The sequence below is a fragment of the Danio rerio genome, chromosome 5 (genome assembly GCF_049306965.1).
Source record: "Danio rerio strain Tuebingen ecotype United States chromosome 5, GRCz12tu, whole genome shotgun sequence".
Lineage (NCBI taxonomy): Eukaryota > Metazoa > Chordata > Actinopteri > Cypriniformes > Danionidae > Danio > Danio rerio.
In genome coordinates this window covers 20,157,501-20,180,842 of record NC_133180.1, presented here as the reverse complement: position 1 = coordinate 20,180,842, position 23,342 = coordinate 20,157,501, and the positions used below count along the sequence as shown (strand labels likewise).

At 34.6% G+C, this 23,342-nt stretch overlaps 3 protein-coding genes across 12 annotated transcripts in view; 1 reads left to right on the top strand and 2 right to left on the bottom strand.

Annotated features, from left to right (window-relative positions):
* Window positions 1-7,928, bottom strand: part of ube3b (ubiquitin protein ligase E3B) — a 28,101-nt gene extending 20,173 nt beyond the window's left edge. Inside the window, exons 1-12 of one of the 3 annotated variants that reach the window (XM_005165149.6) lie at window positions 7,842-7,928; window positions 7,502-7,587; window positions 5,843-5,933; window positions 5,470-5,644; window positions 3,990-4,107; window positions 3,812-3,871; window positions 3,116-3,220; window positions 2,266-2,362; window positions 2,094-2,179; window positions 559-641; window positions 332-437; window positions 80-200 (exon numbers count right to left, since the gene is read on the bottom strand). In XM_005165149.6, the coding sequence (XP_005165206.1) occupies window positions 80-200; window positions 332-437; window positions 559-641; window positions 2,094-2,179; window positions 2,266-2,362; window positions 3,116-3,220; window positions 3,812-3,871; window positions 3,990-4,107; window positions 5,470-5,630 (937 nt within the window). In that variant the 5' untranslated portion in view covers window positions 5,631-5,644; window positions 5,843-5,933; window positions 7,502-7,587; window positions 7,842-7,928. Of the gene's footprint in view, window positions 1-79; window positions 201-331; window positions 438-558; window positions 642-2,093; window positions 2,180-2,265; window positions 2,363-3,115; window positions 3,221-3,811; window positions 3,872-3,989; window positions 4,108-5,469; window positions 5,645-5,842; window positions 5,934-7,501; window positions 7,588-7,841 lie in introns of those variants that run through there. The other 2 variants (XM_005165148.6, NM_001114682.1) reach the window with 2 other exon arrangements.
* Window positions 7,929-8,693: 765 nt separating this feature from the next.
* kctd10 (potassium channel tetramerization domain containing 10) lies at window positions 8,694-17,233 on the top strand. 4 transcript variants are annotated; one of them, XR_012405839.1, is made up of 9 exons: window positions 8,694-8,827; window positions 10,212-10,425; window positions 10,527-10,696; window positions 12,650-12,736; window positions 12,825-12,877; window positions 12,954-13,149; window positions 14,144-15,344; window positions 15,617-16,182; window positions 16,362-17,230. XR_012405839.1 is itself a non-coding variant. In NM_213478.2 (7 exons), exons 1-7 carry the CDS (start codon window positions 8,825-8,827, stop codon window positions 14,360-14,362), a joined length of 942 nt encoding a protein of 313 aa, NP_998643.1. In that variant the 5' UTR covers window positions 8,757-8,824; the 3' UTR covers window positions 14,363-17,233. The 4 variants fall into 4 exon arrangements, 1 of the variants encoding a protein (NP_998643.1); XR_012405838.1 differs by having other exon boundaries at window positions 15,617-17,230; XR_012405837.1 differs by having other exon boundaries at window positions 14,144-16,182.
* The window catches only part of myo1ha (myosin IHa), a 31,319-nt gene continuing 25,019 nt past the window's right edge, over window positions 17,043-23,342 (bottom strand). For 4 of the 5 annotated variants that reach the window (XM_073952075.1, XM_068221422.2, XM_073952076.1 and 1 more), the window contains 6 exons: window positions 21,651-21,706; window positions 21,430-21,565; window positions 19,730-19,800; window positions 19,486-19,583; window positions 19,304-19,403; window positions 17,043-19,228 (listed from right to left, as the gene is read on the bottom strand). In XM_073952075.1, coding sequence (XP_073808176.1) covers window positions 19,202-19,228; window positions 19,304-19,403; window positions 19,486-19,583; window positions 19,730-19,800; window positions 21,430-21,565; window positions 21,651-21,706 — 488 coding nt within the window. In that variant the 3' untranslated portion in view covers window positions 17,043-19,201. The remainder of the gene's footprint in view (window positions 19,229-19,303; window positions 19,404-19,485; window positions 19,584-19,729; window positions 19,801-21,429; window positions 21,566-21,650; window positions 21,707-23,342) is intronic. The other variant, XR_012406787.1, reaches the window with a different exon arrangement.

Sequence of the window (23,342 nt, the reverse complement as noted above, 5' to 3'; positions counted from 1 at the left end):
TACAAAAACTTTAGGACTTTTTATTTATTTAAGACATTTAAAGACCAAATGGACACCCTGATAAAGCACAGATGCTTACCCAGCAAGCACAGAGTGTGGCTTCCCTCCAGACAGACACAGATATCCAAACACTGCTCCTCTCGGCTTAAAAACAAGACAAACTTGCGAAAAAGGTCATGGGTCTGGATGGTGATCATGCACTGGAAAGGACACAAACTCAAACAAGTTAAATTATTTTCCCACAACAAATATCTTGACTTTAACATGTGTATGTAAATGAGGTTTTTTTTGTGCAGATTATTATCATTCATCCAGATGTGACGTCTCTTACATCTGGAGTGAGTGTGTTGAGATGCGAGATGAACGCTGGAACAGACATGACGTGCAGGAGGAAAGACCTCAGCAGGTTGTCAGAGAAATGTGCAGCGATAACAGGCCTGAAACACACCAGGACAAAAAGCACATCACATTATCGGCCACTTCACAGAAATAGAGCTACTGATGTAATCAGACGGTGAGACGTCTCTGGGAGAAAAGCCAGTTCTCATGGCAACAGACCTGAGTGACAGCGTAAAAATGGCCGTGAGGGTTCCTTTGGAAAGAGAAGGTCTGGATCTTGCCAATCCATTTGTGAGTAGAATCTGCAAAAAAGGATATAAGCTTATTATGTGGAGTGTTCAAAGCTCAAACTTAATTCTAGTAAGTCTGGTTCAAACTAGTGCTTTCGATCAGCTAAAAATCCTTATAGTTCAAAATACTTTAAATTAATTGTCATTCAAAATGTTGGGGTCAGTAATGAAATTAGCAATTTTCTTCAAAAAAAAAAACAATGCAGGAAATTGTTTTAAAAAACAATTTTTACAAATGTTGCAATGGATTTCTGTTTCAAATAAATTAATTCATCTCCTTCGGCTTGGTCTCTATTTCAAGGAATCGCCACAGCAGAATGAACCACCAACTATTCCAGCATATGTTTTATGTAGTGGATGCCCTTCCAGCTGCAACCCAGTATTGGGAAACACCCATACACACATACACTACAGCCAGTTTATTTCATTCAATTCACTTATACCGCACTAGGACTAGGGGGAAACCGGTGCACCCGGAGGTAACCCACACTAACATAGGGCAAACATGCAAAATCCACACAGAAACACCAACTGGCCCAGCTGGGACTCGAACCAGCGACCTTCTTACTTTGGAGACAGTGATAACCACTGAGTTCCCATGCCACCCCGCTGTTTTCTTAGCATAATAAAATTGTTGTTTCCACAAAAATATAAAGAAGCTGTTGTCAATAATAAAATATATATATTTATTAAGCATTAAATTGAAAGAACAATTTCTAAAGAATAATAGAAAACTACAAGAGTCATCAGAAATCTGGAGCCTAAATACAGTCAAAGTTACATTATGAAATGTATTAAAAACAGTCATTTTAAGCAGTAACAATATATCAAAATAGAGCCTTAAGTGCAAAAGCACTGAAAGTTTCTCAGTGATCCATAGTTTTGTATCCGAGTATTACCATTATTAACAGAGAAAAGCCTCATTGACTGCAAACCACATGTCAAAGATAAATCATATTGAGTACTGACAGACTGTAGTAGGTATTGGATGATAACCGTTTTCAAGGTATACCGTGGTTTGGAAAAATCAAGGTTTTAAAACCACCAACATTTTCTGCTGTACCATTCCTACGGTGTATGTATATATTTTTTACTTTTAGTTTTTTTTAGGACAAGAGTATATCCAGCAAAAAATATTTCCAAAGATGCTGTTTTAAATTATAAAGAAATCTGTGTTTTTGAAACAAATGAAGACAAGATGATTCATTTTAATTATTTAGCCTGACATGTTTACTGCTCCAAAATATTTTAAACATCTCTCAAAATGAAATATATCACGTTCAAAGGGGAAATTTGTTTTTGTTTTTTTACCCAGACATTTAAAAAGAATATATTTTAGAACAGTAATCACCATCTTGTAATACCATGATATTTTTATCCAAGGTTATCATACCGTCAGAATCATATACCGGCCCATGCCTATTCTGTGGTAAAAATAAGACTGGCTGTCTGGATAAACAGTACCTGAAGAACAGAGTAGAAGCCCTTTTGATTTAGATGTCCCATGATGTTCTCACAAATCCTGTTTAAAGCAGGCTTAAGGGCTTCTCCTTCAGAAAAGAAAGACAAGAAATTCAAGTAGGCTCTATGCATTTTAACCTGTAAATCACTATCTCCGATTACATGTGATACGAACCCTTCCCTCGGATGATTTTCCATGTCGATGTGTCGGTGAAGGTAATCAACATTGTCAAGTACAGTGTCACCAATTTGTTATCTTGCAGAATGTCAGGCTGGTGAGAGAAAAGGAAAACAGGAAGTAAGAATTTAACAAGAAGCACATTCTGGGTTGTATGAACAGATTCAGAACTAAAGAATCTCATTTATTATTTATTTGTTATCATTATTATTAAGTTGCCAATGTGTGATGTGTTTGTAAAAAAGCCTAAAAAAGCTGCCCTGTCTATGCTGTCTATCAAAGCTCACAGGCTGGTTTATATGTGGATTACTTGTTACATTTTTGAAAGGAAAGTCAAAATTTTGCCATGCTTAAATGCAAACTCAAGAATATTACTTATGTTCTGTGACACATGAAATAAATGCTTACAGTGTGAATTTTTAACGCCTAAATAGCTATTCTGTACAGCATTATCAAACTTAATAGTGTATTTTTAATTAGCCCGGCTGATGGCATGTTGCAGGTGAATTGCACAGCTTACGCAAACATATCAGTATTGCTATAATCAGATGCTTTCTTAACTGCTGTTTTCTCACTGATATCATTTTTGCTCTGACTTCTAAATTTACGTGGGTTACTAAGATCAGAACTTCTGTTTTGACTGCATCTGGATGTTCATTATTAGAATATTGCTATAAAAGGTTTTTCCAATTTTTTACTCTACTATTCAAAGAACAAGTTATGTTTATTTAAATAATATATGTGCTAATATGCATAACATGTTTTTTAATTCTACTTAAGCCCCTGAAATAAGTCATTTGTTATATAAAAACAGGTTAAAATCCAATACATTTTAATTAGGAAATACCTTTAGTTTTTTCAGAAATTCACATGAGACCCAAAGAACGTCTTTGATTTGTTTTAGCCAGAGGATGGTGAGATCTTTCGAAAGAGCCAGAGACACATACCACACCTAGAAAAGAAACAGCTTGTCACAATAACACAAAAACGTGGAACTAATGAGCAATTCCATGCAAATTTCAATCTTGCCATGAAAAAAATTAATAAATAGCAAAACTATATCTAGGTTGTGTAGGCTTGTATTTTACAGCACTGCAAAAATACTCAAAAATGTCTGTCAAAGTTTTCAAACAATTATATTTGATATACCAAAGTCATCCAAGTGCCAGTTTCACATCTGTCATATCCATAACACAGATAAGGGTTATGCAGTTTAATTCACAGAATTTCTACAAAGTACGTTTTATATTTCAAAAATTGCATACTTTTTTGGTCCCATGTTTATTTTCCATTTATAAAATCTAAAATATGTTACGGATTTATATTTTTCTGATCCCTTAACTCTGTGGTCTGTAGTTTTATAAAATATTAACAGATATTTCAATATATTGTTAACATATACTTTCAATGCGAGTTTATGGTTTCAGTTTTACTGCAAATGTCATATCCATATCGCTGGAATTGCTCTAATGCAATATAAGATATTATAATGCAATATAAGATATAATAAAAGATGTCAGTTTCACTCATTGGTCTCACTCACTTTAGGTTCATTCTCAACATCCATGCTATTCAATATGATTCTGCACAACTTCTCAAACCTCTGTGCAAGATGAAAAACAAACCATCATTAATATTACACAATATAATAAAAAGTGTACAAAAATTTAGTAAATCAATTTACTAGACATTAAAAAATTGTAACATCATGTGATGCTTACCAACTTATCATCCTTGCTCAATATAAATAGCAACTTTCTAGCAATTTTAAAGATGGATAATGCATTTCTTTTTGTAGGACCGGCATCGCTCACTGCAATGAAGTCATCGACCTCTTTCCTAAAACAGAAAAAGAAAACTTTGTCAGGATACACAGAGAATAAAATCCCAATCACCAACAATTAAATTAAGCGCTACTTAAAAATGAATAAGAAAAATAAATATAAATTAAAGCTGCAAGCAGCGATGAAAGAAACCTTGCACCCAGGTTCATCGCCACCCTGTGGCCTTAGGATGACAGAGAACAGTAGACAATAAGAATTTTAGCTCATGAGTATAAAAAATCCTGACAAATGACTGTAACTAAATATTGGGATGTCGATGTCCTCAGGGGTGCAATTTCATCGAATGTGAATTTTCAGGCAGATCAGACATTGTGTAGCTGTGTTACAAGTACTTTCTCCTCTATGACAAAACACTGAACTTTGTCAGTCTGCCACGTACATGCCCTTTGGCGAAAACTCTAGATCTTTACAATTTCATGTCACAAAAGTCTTTGGATTAAACTAATGGAACACGGATTTGATCTGATATAATTTCTAGGAGTTTGTTACACTGTAAAACATAAAATTTCCTGTTGCCCGGCAGGTGGTGCTACAAATGTTACTGGATATTAGCATGTAAACATGTTCAGGTCAGGACTGTTATCAAACGTGTGTACTGAGGCTGATCGGACAATCCATGCCTGAGTAATATATGTTTCGTGGTGAAACATAAAAGTTTTCGAAGCCGCCAATTTTTGTCTATGTGCATGATGCATGACTCGGGGCCACTCCGTCAAAAGTGCATAGGTGGTGCTGTCAAGCCATTTTGCCAAACCCACTTTTGAAACCCATAACAAACATAAATTTTCACCACTTCTGCCGTGTGTGCAAAGTTTTGTGAGTTTTCGAGCATTTTTAGAACCTCAAAAATTCATTCTAGAGAAGAAGAAACAGAGCAATTCCAATATGGCCTACGCACCGTAGGTGCTCTGTCCCTAATAACAAGCGGTAACACTTAACAATAAGTTCAATTTAACATGACAAAGTATAAGCTAACATAAAGTAACAATAATATTTTTTACAGCATTTGATCATCTGTTAAATTTTGCAAATGGTTCAAATTAGCTGATAGCATTTACTAAGGCAGTTAACTAATGTTAACAAATAAAATCTTTTTGTAAAGTGTTACAAGCACTGATCCATATAGAATGTCCTCTATTAGAGATCAGTGGTTACAATGAAGCTTATTTCAAAGTATGAATAAAACACAATGCAATTCTGTTTACATTATTATGTTGAAAACAACAAGCAAACCGAATAAAAAAAAAACACACTGTTTTCACATTTAATTATCCTCATTTAATTACATGTGCAATAATATATTACTGTCTCTAGAGAGCTTTAAATATCATAAAGAACAGCTGACTTTGGCACTAACCTGATTTCTTTTTGCAGCCTGCAGCGGCAGAGAAACCTTCTGACCAGAGCCTGGATTTGTGTGGCAGCTCTTTCTTTTTCCTTATGACCTTTTCTTTCCTCCCGTGCTACCCTGGCTTTATCCAGGAACTGGGTTTTGGATGTTTGGGTGGCGGTGAACATGTTTTCACTCCAAACTGTGGATTAAACATTAAAGCATGACAGCTGAGAACAAAACTCTAAACAACACTTTAGAGCAGAAACAAAGTTAGAGGCTATACATCCAAGTACATAAGAGTAATTTAAATTGATTTATATAATACAATTAAAATGAAATGAATGCATCTCATTTGCAAATTTAAAGAATTCTAGCTTATCTAAAAACAAACAATTACCTTGCCCTTATTTGACTTTCCCTTTTGCTTCCACAGGTCACATGAATACCATCACATATTTACACATGTTTTACTGGAGGTCCGACAGACTCTACAGAACAGAAGACCAATTGTTTTAGAGATATTTTATTTATGAATGAAATTGAGACTATTGACAGCACAAATTATCCATTTAGGCATGGGACGATAACCGGCTTCAATGTTTACCTTGGCTTGGTCAAGGTTTTAGGGATTTATATTCCTACAGTATTAATAAGTTTTTTTATGACTTTTTTTTTTAGGGCAACAGTATCTCCAGCAGAAAAGACCTTCTGCATCAAAAGTTAATGGTCAGCCCACGATTCAGAAAACATATGCACCAACTACCAAGTATGGACCTAAACAGTGCAGTGGTTATACCTTATATCCAAAGAAAAGAAAGAAGATATAAAGATGCATTTTCGAGTTGTAAAGACATCTGTGTTTTTGAAAATAATGAAGACAGCAGAAGTCAATAATTTATTTTAATTACTTTGTCTGTAGAAATGCTCCGATCAATTGGCCTGACATTGGTATCAGCCAATAATCACATTTCATGACTTCATTGGTTCTCGAAATATTGCAAGTTCATTAAAACCTGGCTGAAAATATTAAAGAAATACAAACTTTTGCTCCTTGTAATATATTTATTGCAACAAGCAGAATAGACCTGCTTTGTTTTAGTAAAGAAGTAATGGATTTATAGGTGTGCATTTTTTATCTCACAAATCTGTTATGTACTATTTTTCGTAAAGCTGCTTCTGATCATGTAGACGTGTCCACACTAAATTGTTATAAGAGACATGCTTAAGGGATTATTTAGGTTCTCTTAGGTTAGGAGAAGCTCCACCTTAGTATCACACTTGGATGGAAAAGGTACTTTATGCAATGGTGCAGTTATATGAACCTTGAAGTATCAGAACTGGTACTCGGTATGGACCAATCACCAATGCAAGGTATCGGTACTCTGTATCAGCTGGAAAAATCCTGATCGGAGCATCTCTTTTAGTCTGACATGTTTACTATTCCAAAATATTTAAAATGTTTCTTAAAATAAAAATGAATTGTGTTTAATATGGGGGTGGGGCTATGTTGCTGTTTTTAACCCAGACATTTAACAATCACAATATCATGATACCGTAAAACTTTGATGTTTTTATCCATATCTTCATACCGTTTGAATCTCATACTAGCCCATGCCTATATCCACTTATTTAGACACATTAGTGAGCTATTAAGGTAAAGTTGGTTTTATAATTGCACATTCAGTCATTGATAACTTGTGACAATGTCCGGTCTGAAATTGCATGCAAGAATGACTTTAAGACAACATTAGCCCTATTTAATTGACTGTGAACAATGTTGTGTTTTGATAGTTATTGGGTACTAATATGATTTCCCTATTTAGAATTTGCAAAGAATATTTTTCTAAAATTACATTATTAAGGAGAAATCTCGAAGGTGTGAATATAAAACCAACTTTACCTCAATAAGTGAGCTGTAGTATTACATTTATCCTAATCTGATTACTAAAATTATTCTGGGGATGAAAAGTATGGGGCGTATTAATCAAATACATCAGCTTTAAACACACCAACAAATCACAAAGCAGAAAGTGAAATAAAAACAAATATATCTGACCTCATTATCACTCCAAACCAGAATAGAGCTCTTAACGTTTACTCATAACAGAGGTGACAACTTGATTACACGACAAAACGAGCACTCTACGGAAACAACATGAACATTAAATATGTTAGCAAGTTTAAATTAGCAGAATATTTCAACAACAATATGTTCAAGTCAATTAGACAAACCGAAGGGGATCATAACATTCACACTAGCTTTCCTGCTAGCAAACACAAACACAGTTGAAAAATCCAACGAGCTGGCAACGCTGTGGAAATGTTGTCACCTAATTAACGTGTTTCAGATGAAAAGCGAAGAAAGTATTAAAGGTTTTCACAGATGTTTCATTTACCTGAGCGTTTGAGAATAAAAGGAAAACTGATGTAAACAAAAGAGCGACCCAGACACCGCAGCTCTAATCCATTAACGGTGTAACCTCGTAAACCTTCCGACGGAACATTTTTTTTGTTACGACAATCCACATTCACACAATACATATTAAATAAATATTGAATATATACAAATTAAATTTGTCGTAATACATTTAAGTTATTTTGTTATTGACACGATACTACATTACGTATTTTAATGAACAACCCGAGGTTTAGAATTGCAGGGAGCTGGGATATTCCACTAAGCGGAACTATTTGTGATACAGTATGTCTTCGGGTCAAATAAACATTATATATCATAGGGGAATACACATTTACCACCTATTAAAATAAAAATAGACCGTTAATGGTTAACAATTAGATTGTAATGGAGTTAGTATAATTTAGAATATGTATCTTAATAAGACGACTTTTTCATTGCTTTTAATTAACTTTGACCTCAAAGAGAAAAACATAAACTGTGAATGTTGGAAGAGATCAGTAGGGAGCTCGTGAGTGGATGAACACAATTAACGAATTGATAACATTGTTAAATAAATAATAATAATAACAACAACCTTAACAATAATACCGTTAGACCAACAAAATCAAAGCACTTAAACAATTAGCTATGGTATGTGATTTGTGACCATCGCAGAACCGATTACATGAAATACAGGTAAATTATTGAGATATTACCTCTTAAAATACATGTATTTATATAAAATGCAGAAATATATTTTTTACAACTAAATGTGTAGTTACAATCACAAGAAATTAAAAAATTAAAGGACATTAGGGTTATATATATATATGCTGTATTCTAATGAAATGCGCGATCTCGCATTTGCCTGAGTAGCCTCTAAGCGCGTGACCTGCAGCATCGTGCACGAGTCGGGGTTGCGACCGGAAGTGATCTAATCCAGTCCCGTTTCAGGAGGCCCGAAAGAATCGGGGAATTTCTATGGTAAATACTGACATTTTTCTCATGTTTCTCAATGTTTACTCGCTTCTGTTGACACATTTTTCCATTCCTCATCATTTCGGCGTTTAGTTTTTAGCCTTTTCGTAGTAATTGCGTTTTTGTTTCATGAGAAAAGAGAACAAGCTGGTGTGCTAGTTTAACGTTAGCTCTTTTAGTAATCTTTTTCCTGTGTCATTTTAAATTACACGATTTTCCCTCTTCATATTCAATTATGAATCATTTACACATACAAACTAAAATTAATCGAGTCCCTGTGTTTATACAAAAGCATCCCAGCATATTTTAACGTGACGTCATTAAATTAATCGCAACTGTGCGTCGGACTGGGTTTCTCATTCGGTGAGAGCTGTTGTCATTATTGTTTTACAATTGTAATGTTTTACAAACAATGATGTTACTGTTACAATGTTAGTTACTGTGTTATACTGAAATATATAGGGAGTGGTAACGTTATGAACGTTATTATTTACAAAGGATAAAGTAAATAGGATGCATTAGAAAAAGCTGCAGTTTGAATCAAGGTATTAAATCTCATTAATCTTTTCCTCACTGTATGACTTATGTATGACTTCTAACATTCTGATTAATGAGCAGCGAATAAATGTATCGTTTAGATGGATCACATTAAATAACAGAGGTGTCACTTTAAAAATGCACAGAACTATAATGAGATATATACTATATATTCGACTGCTTTCCTAACTTTGAATGCTCGTTAAGTACAAAATTTGTTGTGTTTAAAAATAAAACCCACCAAGATCGACATGTTTAGAGATGTTATTATTATTATTATTATATGTGTATATGTATGTACAAACATGCACCCAAAACCCAGAGTGTTCACTTTTGAATAGTACAGAATCCGTTTAAGGAACAGTGTCTATTTATCATCTGACAGTCTTGTTTTGAGGACTGCATAGGAGGGGCGACGGCGCTTGTAATGGAAAGGAAGGGAATCCTGCCATTTTTATATTTATTTCAAAGTGTTTTCATGCCTAAATAAAATAAAAGCACAAAACAGATTGACATTTAAGAGCAAGGGGTGTCCCCTGGTGGTTCAGTGGTATGGGTTGTGTAAAGGGAGGATTGGCTATTAAATGTTTATTGCCATCCTTCATAGAAAGATTGAAAAAAAGGGAGAAATATGGGAAAAATACCTTTACGGGATGATAGCGGGATAGAAGTGTAAAATACTGGAGAATCCTTGGAAAAACAGGAGGGTTGACAGGTATGCTTTAAAGAATAATCTGTTGTCAGATCAATGCGTCATTGATTTCCTGAGAAAAGTTGTGTATTCTGTAGTTTATGTATGGCCTGTATTATTCCAAACCTCCTAGTCACCGTTCCCAACTCTGTCTGATTCCAGGAAGAGATGTCAGGAGAAAGTGTTGTGAGCTCGGCTGTGCCGGCAGCTACAACACGGACCACCTCTTTTAAGGGGTCCAGTCCCAGTTCCAAATATGTGAAGCTGAATGTCGGTGGAGCGCTGTATTACACCACCATGCAGACCCTGACCAAGCAGGACACCATGCTAAAGGCCATGTTCAGTGGCCGTATGGAGGTCCTCACTGATAGCGAAGGTAGGTGAACTGTTATAGCTCCTGAAAAAAGGTGTTTAATGAACCAAATGTGTGCTTCTGCAACATCCTGGTCACACTTTCTACATCTAATCTTCCTCTAGGCTGGATTCTGATTGACAGGTGTGGGAAGCACTTTGGGACCATCCTGAATTACCTGAGAGATGGAGTCGTCCCCTTACCTGAGAGCCGGAGGGAAACTGAGGAGTTGCTGGCAGAGGCAAAGTATTACCTAGTGCAGGGCCTGGTAGATGAGTGTCAAGCAGCATTGCAGGTAAAGTACACACAACAAAAATGAAAATTGACTTTAAATTTGCTAACCCACAACTCATTTAAACTTTCCAAAGTTGTTTGTTTATCTCATGGTTTCCGCTACATTCATTCTTCCGTGGCAGTGCGCCATGCCAAAATTCATCCCGCCACGGCTACATTATAGCTTCTCATTCAAGACATTTTATTTTTTTAATAACGGGTAATAATCGCACCAAAATGTATTAAAGTAGAAGTGAATTATAATAGCGCAAACTTTTCTGTGACAGTAGTAGTGCTTTGCGTCATTTATTTACCCTTTAAGGTGACGTGCTGACTGACTGACTGACTGACAAGTGCGTGATGCGTGAGGCTAGCAAACACGACGTTTATCCGTTTTACTTTACTTCAGGATGCATTAATGCTACTCTGTAGGTCTAATGGATACATTCATAAATATTCCTAGCAAATCTAATAAATGCTGGAGACATACTCGTTACATAAACGCACTAAATCGCTCCCAGCAGTGTTTGCTTGAGAGCACACATGAAGATCTACGCGCTCTTGAAGCATCTTATATTTGAGGGGACGTGCAAGAAGTTTTGTGCACGAACAGAGGAAATCGGCTCGCAAGCACAGAGATTCGCATGCTCGTAGGCTATTACATAAATGTGATCCCGACTTCTAACGCTGCGCTCACGACATTTGTCACTGAAATAATAATGCCACAGGTAGTTAGTAGATCTGTGTAAAAAAAAAAAAAGGCCTGCTGTCACAGCTGGAAAAAATCCTAGAGGAAACACTGTATCTTAAACAAAACCTTTAGGTTGGTTCACACTTGATTGTTTAGTTTGCTTAAAACTAATTCTGGAATGGTTCACTGTGTGAATGCTGCCATCCAAATCTTGGTGCACTCTATATAAGCATGACTCCTGAAAAGATGTGTCTCAGTACACTTACAAATGAACTTTGGTGTAGCTTGAATAAAATATAAACACAACAGAGGCCAAAGACATAAATAAGGACACTCTATAGCATGCTTGTTTTTGCTAATTATGATCACATGTCAAATTTTCAATGAGATAATATTTGTGATAATATAAAGAGCTCTGCAATATGATCTATGAAAATGAAGTCTATCATTTCATATTATGCTCTATTTGGATGTAATTTAAAATGCCTTGTTAATGGTAATACTTTCATCATTTGGATGACCTCAATCTTACACCCACCATGGTGAATTGGCTCTGCAAGTAGAAATGCGAATAACAACATGTTACAATACAGTATTTTGCATTTTATTTAGCAATATTGTATGATAGACTCGTATGATTAGTTTTTAAAAAGGATTTTATTTTTCATCAAAGAGATCAAATTGAAATGTACTCACAGTTTAGTCACTCTACAACCCTTTGTGTTTCTTTTTTATATTGTTGAACACAAAAGAAGACATTTTGAAGAAAGCTGATAACTGGGAACCATTGACTTCCATAGTAACAAAGAAGATGTTATAGAAGTCATTGGTTACAAGTTTCAAACATTTTTCAACTTATCTTTTGTGTTCAACAAAAGAAAGGAACGCATGTTTGAAAGTTGTGAATAAATAACGACAGAATTAAAATGTTGGGATGAACTGTCCTTTTAATGTATTTTATATTTGTACAATCTTAAACATTTGCCTATAAATTCTAAATAAAGTGAGAAAAAAGTATATCGATTAAAATGTTAAAAAAATCCACCTTTTCCATGTGGTCAATATATAAACTTTTAATTGATGGAATTTATATAAAAAGTACTTTATCAGGATATGTGATCCTTTATATTGTGATAACATTTTTCATATTAGCCATTCCTAATAAAATATTTTTTATTTTCTAATGAATGGATTGTCTCCAGCAATTGTAACACGAGTGAGTAAATGACAGAATTGTGTACTTAAAAAAATGTTTCTCCGTTTTATTTACCCAAATGTTTCCAGAACAAAGATGCATATGAGCCATTCTGTAAAGTTCCCCTGGTGACATCATCTAAGGAAGAACAGAGGCTCATTGCCACTGCTAATAAGGTACAAATGCTTCACAGTCATGTCAGTCTCAATACTATTCACTGTCACCCTGCACAGAATCTTGAACCTTCTTTCTGTGTTTTCACAGCCTACAGTCAAGCTGCTGTATAACAGAAGCAACAATAAATATTCATATACAAGGTAAAATAAAGGGAATTTCTTACTTGGTTTCAGGAAGAAAGCTTTTACCTGATCAATTTGCTCTTTCTCTTTAAAGCAATTCTGATGACAACATGCTGAAGAATATCGAGCTGTTTGACAAGCTGTCACTGAGGTTCAACGGCCGTGTGCTTTTCATCAAGGATGTGATTGGTGATGAGATTTGTTGCTGGTCGTTCTATGGCCAGGGCAGGAAAATTGCAGAGGTTTGCTGCACGTCAATAGTCTATGCTACTGAAAAGAAGCAGACAAAGGTACAGAATGATGGCTATAATCCAGTCAATCATCAGCTGTATTTTTAAAGCATGACTTAAAAAAAAATCACTGGAAAACAAAATTGAATTAAAAAAACTTCACGTTTTTTGTAGTGTTTTTAAAAGATTAGATTTGAGAGAAGTTTTTCCATAGTCTAGTGGTATCTTCACTGATGTTGACTACAATAAGATGTTTAAAATCATAAAAATTCAAATGTTTTGTTCACTGTAAATATTTTTGGATGTAAAACAAATCAATTTGTGTTGGAACAACATGAAAGAATTAAGTTAACTTATTCGTTTTCGCAAATTTAATTGGATTGTACATGAAAGAATTAAGTTGTCCCCCAAAAATTCTCAAATTGTGTTGTTTGGGGTCTTTTTAAATAGGTCATTTAAATAAAACAGCATATGTCATTTTTAGAGTGTAGTAATGCTTCAGGGTTTCTCCAATGAGTGCCCTATAAAGGGTTAAACTTCATTGAAACCCATTGGACATATTTTAATGTGGTGATGTCATTGGCCCATGAACATTTTCTGCTTGTTGTCAAACTATTTCATAATTTTAACAGTAAGCCTTAAATTTAAAAAAAAAAGCCTTAATGTTAAAACTGCTATCATAACATTATTTATCAATATATGGATCTTTTTGGATTCTTGAAAGCTATGGAAATTAAAAATGTTAAACAGGAAATATGTTAGGACCATTGTTGTTGTTGTTTACATCCCTCAAAATGGTCTGTAGTAAAAACAAGCTGAAACATTTTAAAATTTTGACAAAAGATTTGTTACCAGTTCAATTTATTGTATATATGCAAGAGATTTACATCCAAAGAATTTTTTTTTTTTTCTATTCGGTTCTAAAATGTACCTTCAATAATCAACATATAAACTTGTTTTTATTAATGATCTGAAAAGAAAATCTGCCATCTAAAAGATTGTAACGTTGTCTTAAAAGTGCCACTTAGCTATTTCAATGCCATCTGCATCATAGGTTGAATTCCCAGAGGCTCGCATTTATGAAGAGACCCTCAACATCTTGCTGTACGAGTCTCAAGACGGACGCGGACCAGACAATGCACTGCTGGAGGCCACAGGGGGCGCTGCCGGTCGATCCCACCACATCGATGAAGATGAAGAGAGAGAGCGCCATGACCGAGTGCGGAGGATCCATATCAAGCGGCCCGATGACCGTACCCACCACCATCAGTGACCCTGCCATTTCTCAGCTTTTTCAGTGCCTTTTCAACTACCAGCGCTTCAGTTACGCCTCTCGATTTGCACATGGACTCAGTCAGTTATGTTTATACCTAGTCTGCTTCCTTAGAGAGATGAAGGGATATTCACAGAATAGCTAGTAGTATTAATAACGCTGCATGAACATGGCATACGGGGCAATCAAGTCACTCATCAGTTGTGCATTTTTGAGGACCTCTTTAAAAAGATACGACATGGTGTTAATGTGAACAAAAGTGCATAGCGGATGGTTAGGTTTACTGCATGACATTCCCTGAGCATTTTGCCCTATTTGCCATTCATAAAGCAAATTCCAAAGTCAAGTCCATCAGCTGAACGTGCAGCTATTGAATATTAGAATAGAGTTCTCAGCCCTTGTATGTTTATTTAGCAATAATTGAACTTTTGTTCTGTCTGAGTGAAGTCAGTAGGGTTTCTGGTGCCTTATAGGTGAACACTGTGCTTATTGAGTGTTTTTGTTTTGCATATTGCGTGATGGTAATTTGATTTGAGACTTCTTTTTCTAAGTTTATCCCCAGTTTATTGTTAGCTTTGTCTTTTGAATTGAAGGGTTGAAGCCAGTGTTACAGAGCTGGTAGTGTCTTGCTGAGTTTTGTTTTGATTTTAAGCTGTTTTGAAAAAGTGGTTCGACAGACCACTGATCATTGAATTCAATGAAGGAGGATGTTGTTGCCTTATAAGAATAATTTAAGTGTCGTTTTTTTTTTTTTTTTTTTGGACGTTCAACCAAATGTAATTTTTTCTGTTAGTTTACTCACCATTAGTCCATCTAAATTGTAGGGGCCTTTTTAAATCAACATTTTTGAGATTCATATTACTTTTGAGTCACCAATGACCAGTTTTAGCAACAACTCTAATAGGCTAATAGTCGAAAAAGAGGCAAAACAAAAATGCATTCAACCAAAAGTTAACATTTTCTGTAATTAACTCCCCATTAGGCTGCCTAAATTGTATGGGACTTTTTTAATTTAACATTTTTGAGATTCATATTACCTTTAAGTCACCAAGGACCAGTTTTTGCAACAAATCTAATATAGACTATTAGATTTGTTGCTAAAACTAGTCCTTGGTGACTCAAAAGTAATATGAATCTTAAAAAGTTGAATTGTTGTCCCCTACAATAATAGTCGAGGCTAATATTCAAAAAAGAGGCAAAGCGAAAATGCATTCAACTGAAATTTGACATTTTCTATAATTTACTCCCCATTAGGCCGCCTAAATTGTCGGGGACTTTTTTAATTTAACATTTTTGAGATTCATATTATTTTTGAGTCACCAAGGACCAATTTTAGCAACAAATCTAATAGGCTAATAGTCGAAAAAGAGGCAAAACAAAAATAAAGGTAGTTCTCAGAGATAGTTCACCCAAAACAAACTCATCCACATTTCATATCATTTACTCAACATTCAGTTTGCACAAATGTGTTTGTTTCTCTTTTCTTTTCTGTGGAACACAAAATAAGTTACTTTAAAAATGCTGGAGACCTGTGACCATTGACTTCTATAGTATTTGATTTTCCTACTATGCAAGTCAATAGTTAAGTTTGTAGTATTGTTTTTATACATATATTTGTTTTTTGTGTTTAACAGAATAAGGAAACTTGTAGGTTTGAAACAATTTGACTGAGTAAATAATTATTTTTGGATGAACACTTTTTTTTGTATTTAAATAGTTGTAGCTCCATTGAGGCTCTGTGACAGCGGTTCTCAATTTCAGTCCTGTTAGCGCCAACCCCAATCAAACACACCTGCGCTAACTAATCAAGCTCTTACTAGGCCATAGTTCCTCAAACTCAGTTCCTGGGGGGCCGCAGGTCTGCACAGTTTTGCTTCAACTCTATCAAACACAGCTGATCCATATAATCAAGGTGTTCAAAAGATGAACACCATTATTCGTTGGATCAGCTGTGTTTGATCAAGGTTTCAGCTAATTCTGCAGAGCTGCGGCCCCCCAGGAATAAGTTTGAGACCTATGGGCTTTCTAGAAACATCCTTGCAGCTGTGTTGAGGCAAGTTGGAGCTAAAATCTCCAGCACTGAGTTTGAGAACCCCTGCTCTCTGATGTGAAACAATTGGTCTGTGCAAGAAAATAATTTCAAGACTCAAGTCTCAGCAGTTGTAGACCACTATGGTTTCAGCTAAAAATGCTGTACTAAAAAAAATGAGGGGAGGGGGCCTACATCTTCGTGAGTCTAAGATGAGTAAAATGACAGCAAACTCCCATTTGTGTGAACTGTCACTTTTATTTTTTTCAAATTGCTAGATTGATTGGATGAGTTTGGCCTCTAGGTGGCAGTATAGTGTTATGCTGTTTTCTCACGTACATGAGGAAGCACTTGTAGATCAAAACCAGTAATAAAGTTTTCTATTCCCTTTTTGGTCTACAACCAGAGTAAACTCTGATGACGCTTTTTAAATACCTTTCCGCTGCACTGTATTAAATTCCATCAAGTTAATTACGTGTTTTGTAAGCGATCTCATACAAGAGCAGAAACTGAGATGTAGTCAGAAGCATTCGGATGTATATCTGTAACTGAGTAATGGACACCAAGTATGAGTGCGTAATCAGAGACTCTTCCACGTCAAAGCAGCTCCAGACGTTCAGGAACATAAAGAAAGCCTCCTGCTGCAGCGTCTGTAGCATCACAGATCTTTGCGCTCGTTAGTTTTATTAAAGGTGTATTCAACATAAAACAACAACTCTGAAATCTGTAATACTGTAGAGAAGTTTGTACAGTTGTGCACATAAATTTAAAAAATGTTTTACGTACAAAGTATTTATACACAATGTTGTTATCACGAATAAAGGTTTCTACAAATTTCGTAGTTGAAACTGGATCTTTGTTTTTATTTCTGAGGTTTGTATAAACAATATATTATAAATAATCATATAAATATGGCTTAACAACAAAACAAAAAAACACTTAACAAGAAATGTCAAAAGTTTAAGCTACAGGCAGCATTTATGAAAACTAAAATAGTTGCTTTAACCACTTAAATAAAATTAGTTACTACTCTTTTTCTATTTTTTACAACAAGCTCTTAGTGATTGTGTGTGTGGTCTTGGTTTTATATCCCGATGGGGACTTATTACTGAACTCACTCAGACTTATGGGAACTTGTCTACATGGGAATATAAATTGAGGTCTTTATGCTTATACAGTGCTCAGCGTAATTGAGTACACCCCATTTTGAAAATGAATATTTTATCCATTTCTTAAAAAGCACGTTTTAGTTCCAGGAGTCTTAAAATGTCTTAAATCTCAAGAGATAAATTTTAGGCCTTAAAAAGTCTTAAAAGGCATCATGGTGGTTGTTTAGCACGATCACCTCACAACAAGAAGGACGCTGGTTCGAGACCCGGCTGGGTCAGTTGGCAGTTTTGTAAGGAGTTTGCATGTTCTCCCCATGTTTACGTGGGTTTTCTATGAGTGCTCCGGTTTCCCCACAGTCCAAAGACTAAATTGTCCACAGTGTTTGTGTGTGAATGAGTATGTATGAAGAGTTTAGATGCAAAAACCTCTAAATGCCGTCAGAATTTTTCTTCTAAAATGAGCATTTTTATTAGGCTCCTGTGTGTAGGTTCAGTAATTTCCATTTTATGGCAAAGATTAAGTTCTTTTCATTGCATTCAAACTGAAATAACTCAACATAAACAAAGGAGGCTGAAAATAATGCTCATTTCCAAAGGAAATTTCTGACGGCACTTACAGGTTTTATATTATATGTGTTTACCAGTGATGGGTAGCGACTAGAAAGGCATCCGCCACGTAAAACATATGCTGGATAAGTTGGCGGTTCATTCCGCTGTGGCGACCTCGGATGAATAAAGGGGCTAAGCCAAATGAAACTGAAGGATATCTTAACATTTCTAGATTTTTTTTTTAAATCTCTTTTTTAATTTAAGTATATTTGAATTTTCATTTTACTGAAAACAGACTACCTTTTTTATTTTGTATTATAATAATTGCATTATTACGTTATAATCACTTTGGTTATAATAATGATTTTTTTTTTTTCAAAGGTGAAGTAAAAATCTTTTTCAACTGGGATATTTTGAAAAAAAAAATAGCATTTAGCCCTGTATAAGTCTAAAATTTCATTCATAATAGACTTTAAAATGTCTAAATTTAACTTGGTAAAACCATCAGAAACCCTGCAATGTATTTTGGTGGATTTAAACAAAACAGATTTATTAAACAGATATATTTATTAAGATAATTCTCTAGTCAACAAACAAATTTAGAAATTAAAAGATAATACAATTAAAGTCAAGCAAAATATTGCCAAAAAAAAAAAAAACTACAAAATTTCAACTTAATTTTTCAATTTTTTTTCTCTTGATTTTTCTTATTTTTTTAATTTGTATTTAATATTTTCTATAACCTTTTAAATTTGGGTGTACTAATTTTTGGACCATTATCGTAAGTTATTTTGCAAGATAAGCTCTAGATTTGGCTTCAGTACTGACTAATCTAATGTACAGTATTTGCACAAATATAATATTAGCTTCCAATTAAAAATATGAATTTAAAAGATAAATTAGTGAGGGGTGCACTCATATATGCTGAACACTGTATGCGTCATACAGAAAATAAGTCCTTTCAAAATGTAAAAATGCAGAATGTTCCCTGTAAGGGGTTTATATATAAATATTTCACAGTTTTAAAAGTCCCCGCAAAGATACCAAACTGGTCATGTGTGTGTGTTGCCTTATAGGGGGTTGAAGAAAGATATCCTCTTCCATAAGGGTTTCCCTCATGAAATATACACAGACTTGCTGACCTCCTTCAGATCATCGTGACTTGATCCGTGGAGCCACCTTTGATAATGAAATAGTGTAAGAATAGGAACGATAATATTAAATCAAGTACAAATACAAAACTAAATCACTCACCACCATCAGGTGTCCATTTGGGCCTTTATAAATCATGGGCTCTTGGCCAGTGCTGAAGTCCACTGCATTCTGTTTTCCCGCCTGGATCTCAAACTTTATGCTGCGGAAAGATCAGATGTTAATGTTTCACAGCAATAAAACATCACATCTCAGGTTGGAAATGTGTTTGTTTATTTATTTACCTTCCCTGAACAACAGTGATGTTATTCTGCTTGTTTGCAATCATCGCCAGCTTAGTCAAAGCTTCAAACAGATGGTCACACTGAAGCACCAAGTCCCCCTTGTACAAAGGAAACTACTTTAGTTCTCGCAAATTATGCATGAAATTGTGTAATGTGGCACCCGTGAAACAGTTTGGAGCTGACATGCAGCCTATTGGCTACGACGTAGCGAGTATAGTGCTATTGTGAATCCTGGTTTGTTCACCTTCTGTTTTGGATCATTGAAGGCAACGTGGAGGATCATCACAGAGTCGCCCAGATTACTGACAGAAGCACCTGTGAACACAAAATCATGTTAATTCTCTCTAATTGTCAAATCTGTTTTAAAGCAGGTACACTGCCTTTCAGAAGTTTGGGTTTAGTTTAAAAAAAGTTTATATATAATCTACCGGTCAAAAGTTTGGGGTCAGTAGAATTTTTAAATGTTTTAAAATGAGGTTGTCCTGCTCATCAAGGCTGCATTTATTTCATCGAAAATACAGTACAAATAGTAAAATTGTGAAATGTTATTGCACTATAAAATAACTGTTAAAATACAGTTTACAATTTAATTTAATTATTTATTACAGTGATTTTAATGATGAAGTTCCAGATTCATTACCCCAGTCAGAGTCACAAGATTCTTCAGAAATCACTCTAATATTAATTATTATTATTAGTAGTAGTAGTATTCATTCATTCATTTATTCATTCATTTATTTTCTTGTCAGCTTAGTCCCTTTATTATTCCGGGGTCGCCACAGCGGAATGAACCGCCTACTTATGCAGCAAGTTTTTAAGCAGTGGATGCCCTTCCAGCCGCAACCCATCTCTGGGTACATCCACACAAACACACTTCTACACTACGGACAATTTAGCCTACCCAATTCACCTGTACCGCACGTCTTTGGACTGTGGGGGAAACCGGAGCACCCGGAGGAAACCCACGCGAACGGAGAGAGAACATGCAAACTCCACACAGAAACGCCAACTGAGGTGAGGCTCGAACCAGCGACCTTCTTGCTGTGAGGTGACAGCACTACCTACTGCGCCCCTGCTTCGCCTATTATTATTATTATTAATATTATTATTATTATTAATGGTAATATTAATTAAAGCAATAATGACTTGACTAACAATTTCATGCGAAAATACATACAATAAGTAATAAACAAATATTTAATCAGTAAGTATTTAACAATTAAAAATTTACATTTAATAAATTATGATAAATGATTATTATAAATATAAACAGAATAATTTTCTTTAAAAAAACGACCTCAAACTTTTGTCTGGTAGGGTATTACATTAATCCTTGTGTAGGTACATGTGGGTAATTAAGAGTAATTAGTATAACTAAAGTATAATAATCACACATCTTAAAATAAATTGTAACTGATTTTTTTAAAGTATATATATATATATATATATATATATATATATATATATATATATATATATATATATATATATATATATATTTCTTTAGCTATGATGGATTTTATTGATATAAGGTGACAATAAAGACAATTTTTAGATATTTAAAATATATATTACAATTATTTTTCAAGGTGCAGTTTAACAAACAGTATTTCTATAATAAACCTGTCAGTTGTAATACCTAATGTTTTTGTTATTTCCACAAATCAGTTATTTAGCAAGAAACTAGTATTCAAGTTCAATTTAAAGGCTTAAAGTTAATTAGGTTAACTAGGCAAGGCATTGGACTACAGTGGTTGGTTCTGTGGGGGCTAATAAGGGGGTTAATAATATTGACCATAGCAGTTTCTACATATATAAAGTTGAAATTAGATTTATTAGCCCCCCTGTTTATTTTCCCCCCCTTTTTCTGTTTAACGGAGAGATTTTTTGAACACATGGTGCTGCATGCCACAGAGAAATGATAAAAGGATGTTTCAGACCCACCTTTCAGAGAAACATAGTCCACTCTCTGTTTGATCTTCGCTTCTTCTACCAGATGAGCAGCAGCCTGAGTGAGAATAAGTTGCCTTTGCCTGGGTTTAAATCCATTTCTGTCATACTTCACCACAGGAACACTGTACTGAAGAAAGATAGAGAGAGGTTTTATTCTTTTTCTGTCTAAAAATGAAAGACAACTGAGCCTCAAACAAACGATTCTGCTTTACCTTGATACGTTCATGCCGTATAGTTTGAAGAACCCTCATATTGATGTCTTGCTCATCTGGCAAACAGATCGGAGCATGAGACAATTGCAATAAGAAAAGTGGCTAATTTGTACAATCTCATTCATATTTTAGTATGATTTGCTCATCCCGCAATAAGGGGTAGGGTTAGGGGTGGGCAAATATTGTATGAATTAATTTCAGAATTTGAATTCTGACATAATTTAAAGGGCACCAATTTTACTGCTTTTTCAAGATTTAAGATACGTCTTTTGTGTCTCCAGAATGTGTGTGTAAAGTTTCAATTTAAAACACCCATCACATTATTTATTATACCTTTCAGAAGTTTGTATTTTCTGCTCTGAACATTCATGTAGCTGTTTTTGTGGCTTGTGCCTTTAATGCTAGCTCTCCACGCCCACCAATCCCACTCATGTCAAGTTGCGAAACATAAAAAAATTGGAGGGATTTGGATCCTGTTTTAACATCAGGAAATTTTAAAAAAAAGAGAGACTTATTGTGTTTCTATCACTCCAACATGACTGTGGACACACTATACCTACACACAGTTCTGTCCAAACAACTTGCAAAAGATGATTTTTATCATAGGGGCCCTTTAAAATTGTCACGTTTACTCACAAACTGTAAGAAATATCCATAAATCTAACACAATCTCACGACAGTTTGTAACTTTTTGATTTAATGTTTAATTCGTATGAATTCGTACAATCTCATTTTACAATTTAGTATGATTTGCTCTTCCCCCAAAGACGGTTGGGTTTAGGGGCGGGGTTGGGTGCCACGCCTCCTTTTTAAAATCATACATTTTCATACAAATTAGCCACAAAAAAATAAAAAAAATAAAATAGTTATGTTTCCTCGTGAGATCAGGGTCATAAATTAGCAGTTTTCCGTATTTTGTGATTCATTTTTTTATTTATTTTATTTTTCCCTATTTATTTATTTATGCTTTTGAATTGCATTATGGGACATTAATCTTGAACCTTAACCTTAAAAAAGGGACTTTTATTAACATTTTAAATAGTTTAAAGCAGGAGTCGGGAACCTTTTCTCAGCAAAGAGCCATTTCAGATTTTTTTTATCAAATGCATTTTTTAAAGAGCTGTTTGGGGTGTGTGTATGTAACAACACCTTTATTTATTTATAAATACAATCTTTATTCATGTCCATGCACAACTAAAAAAATAAACAAATATGACGCATCACAATGTATGAAGAAAGGACAGTTTATAAATTGTTTTTATTTTTTTGCCTCTGCACTGCTTGAATTTTTGTGTGTGAGGTTACCATATGTAACTTGCTTGACCTTTATTGTTGTCGCTATTCAAGTTCAACCACATATGCGAATTGGATGAAACGTCTTTTTATTGTAAACGGAGTTCTTATTCATTTTGCTGTAGAAAACACAATATAAAGGGAATTGTTATTGTATTTTCAATAGGAAACTAATAATTTTTTAAACTTTAAAATATTATTGAAGAGAGACAGCTGGAGAGCCACATGTTTTTGGTCAAAGTGGCTCCCGAGCGATAGGTTCCCTACCCCTGGTTTAAAGTGATATATTGTCTGGGTTGTTGTTGTTGTTGTTGTTGTATATTATGGTACAAAAGACCTTGTACATATAAACTGCCAGTACACTTTCTGTTATTTTACAGACTTATTCCTCTATATACT

Bases quoted from the DNA above. Each gene is read 5' to 3' on its own strand.
- kctd10 (NM_213478.2), top strand. The intron at 10,697-12,649 runs GTAAAGTACACA...AAATGTTTCCAG, and splicing joins AGTGTCAAGCAGCATTGCAG to AACAAAGATGCATATGAGCC. The intron at 12,737-12,824 runs GTACAAATGCTT...GTGTTTTCACAG, and splicing joins TCATTGCCACTGCTAATAAG to CCTACAGTCAAGCTGCTGTA.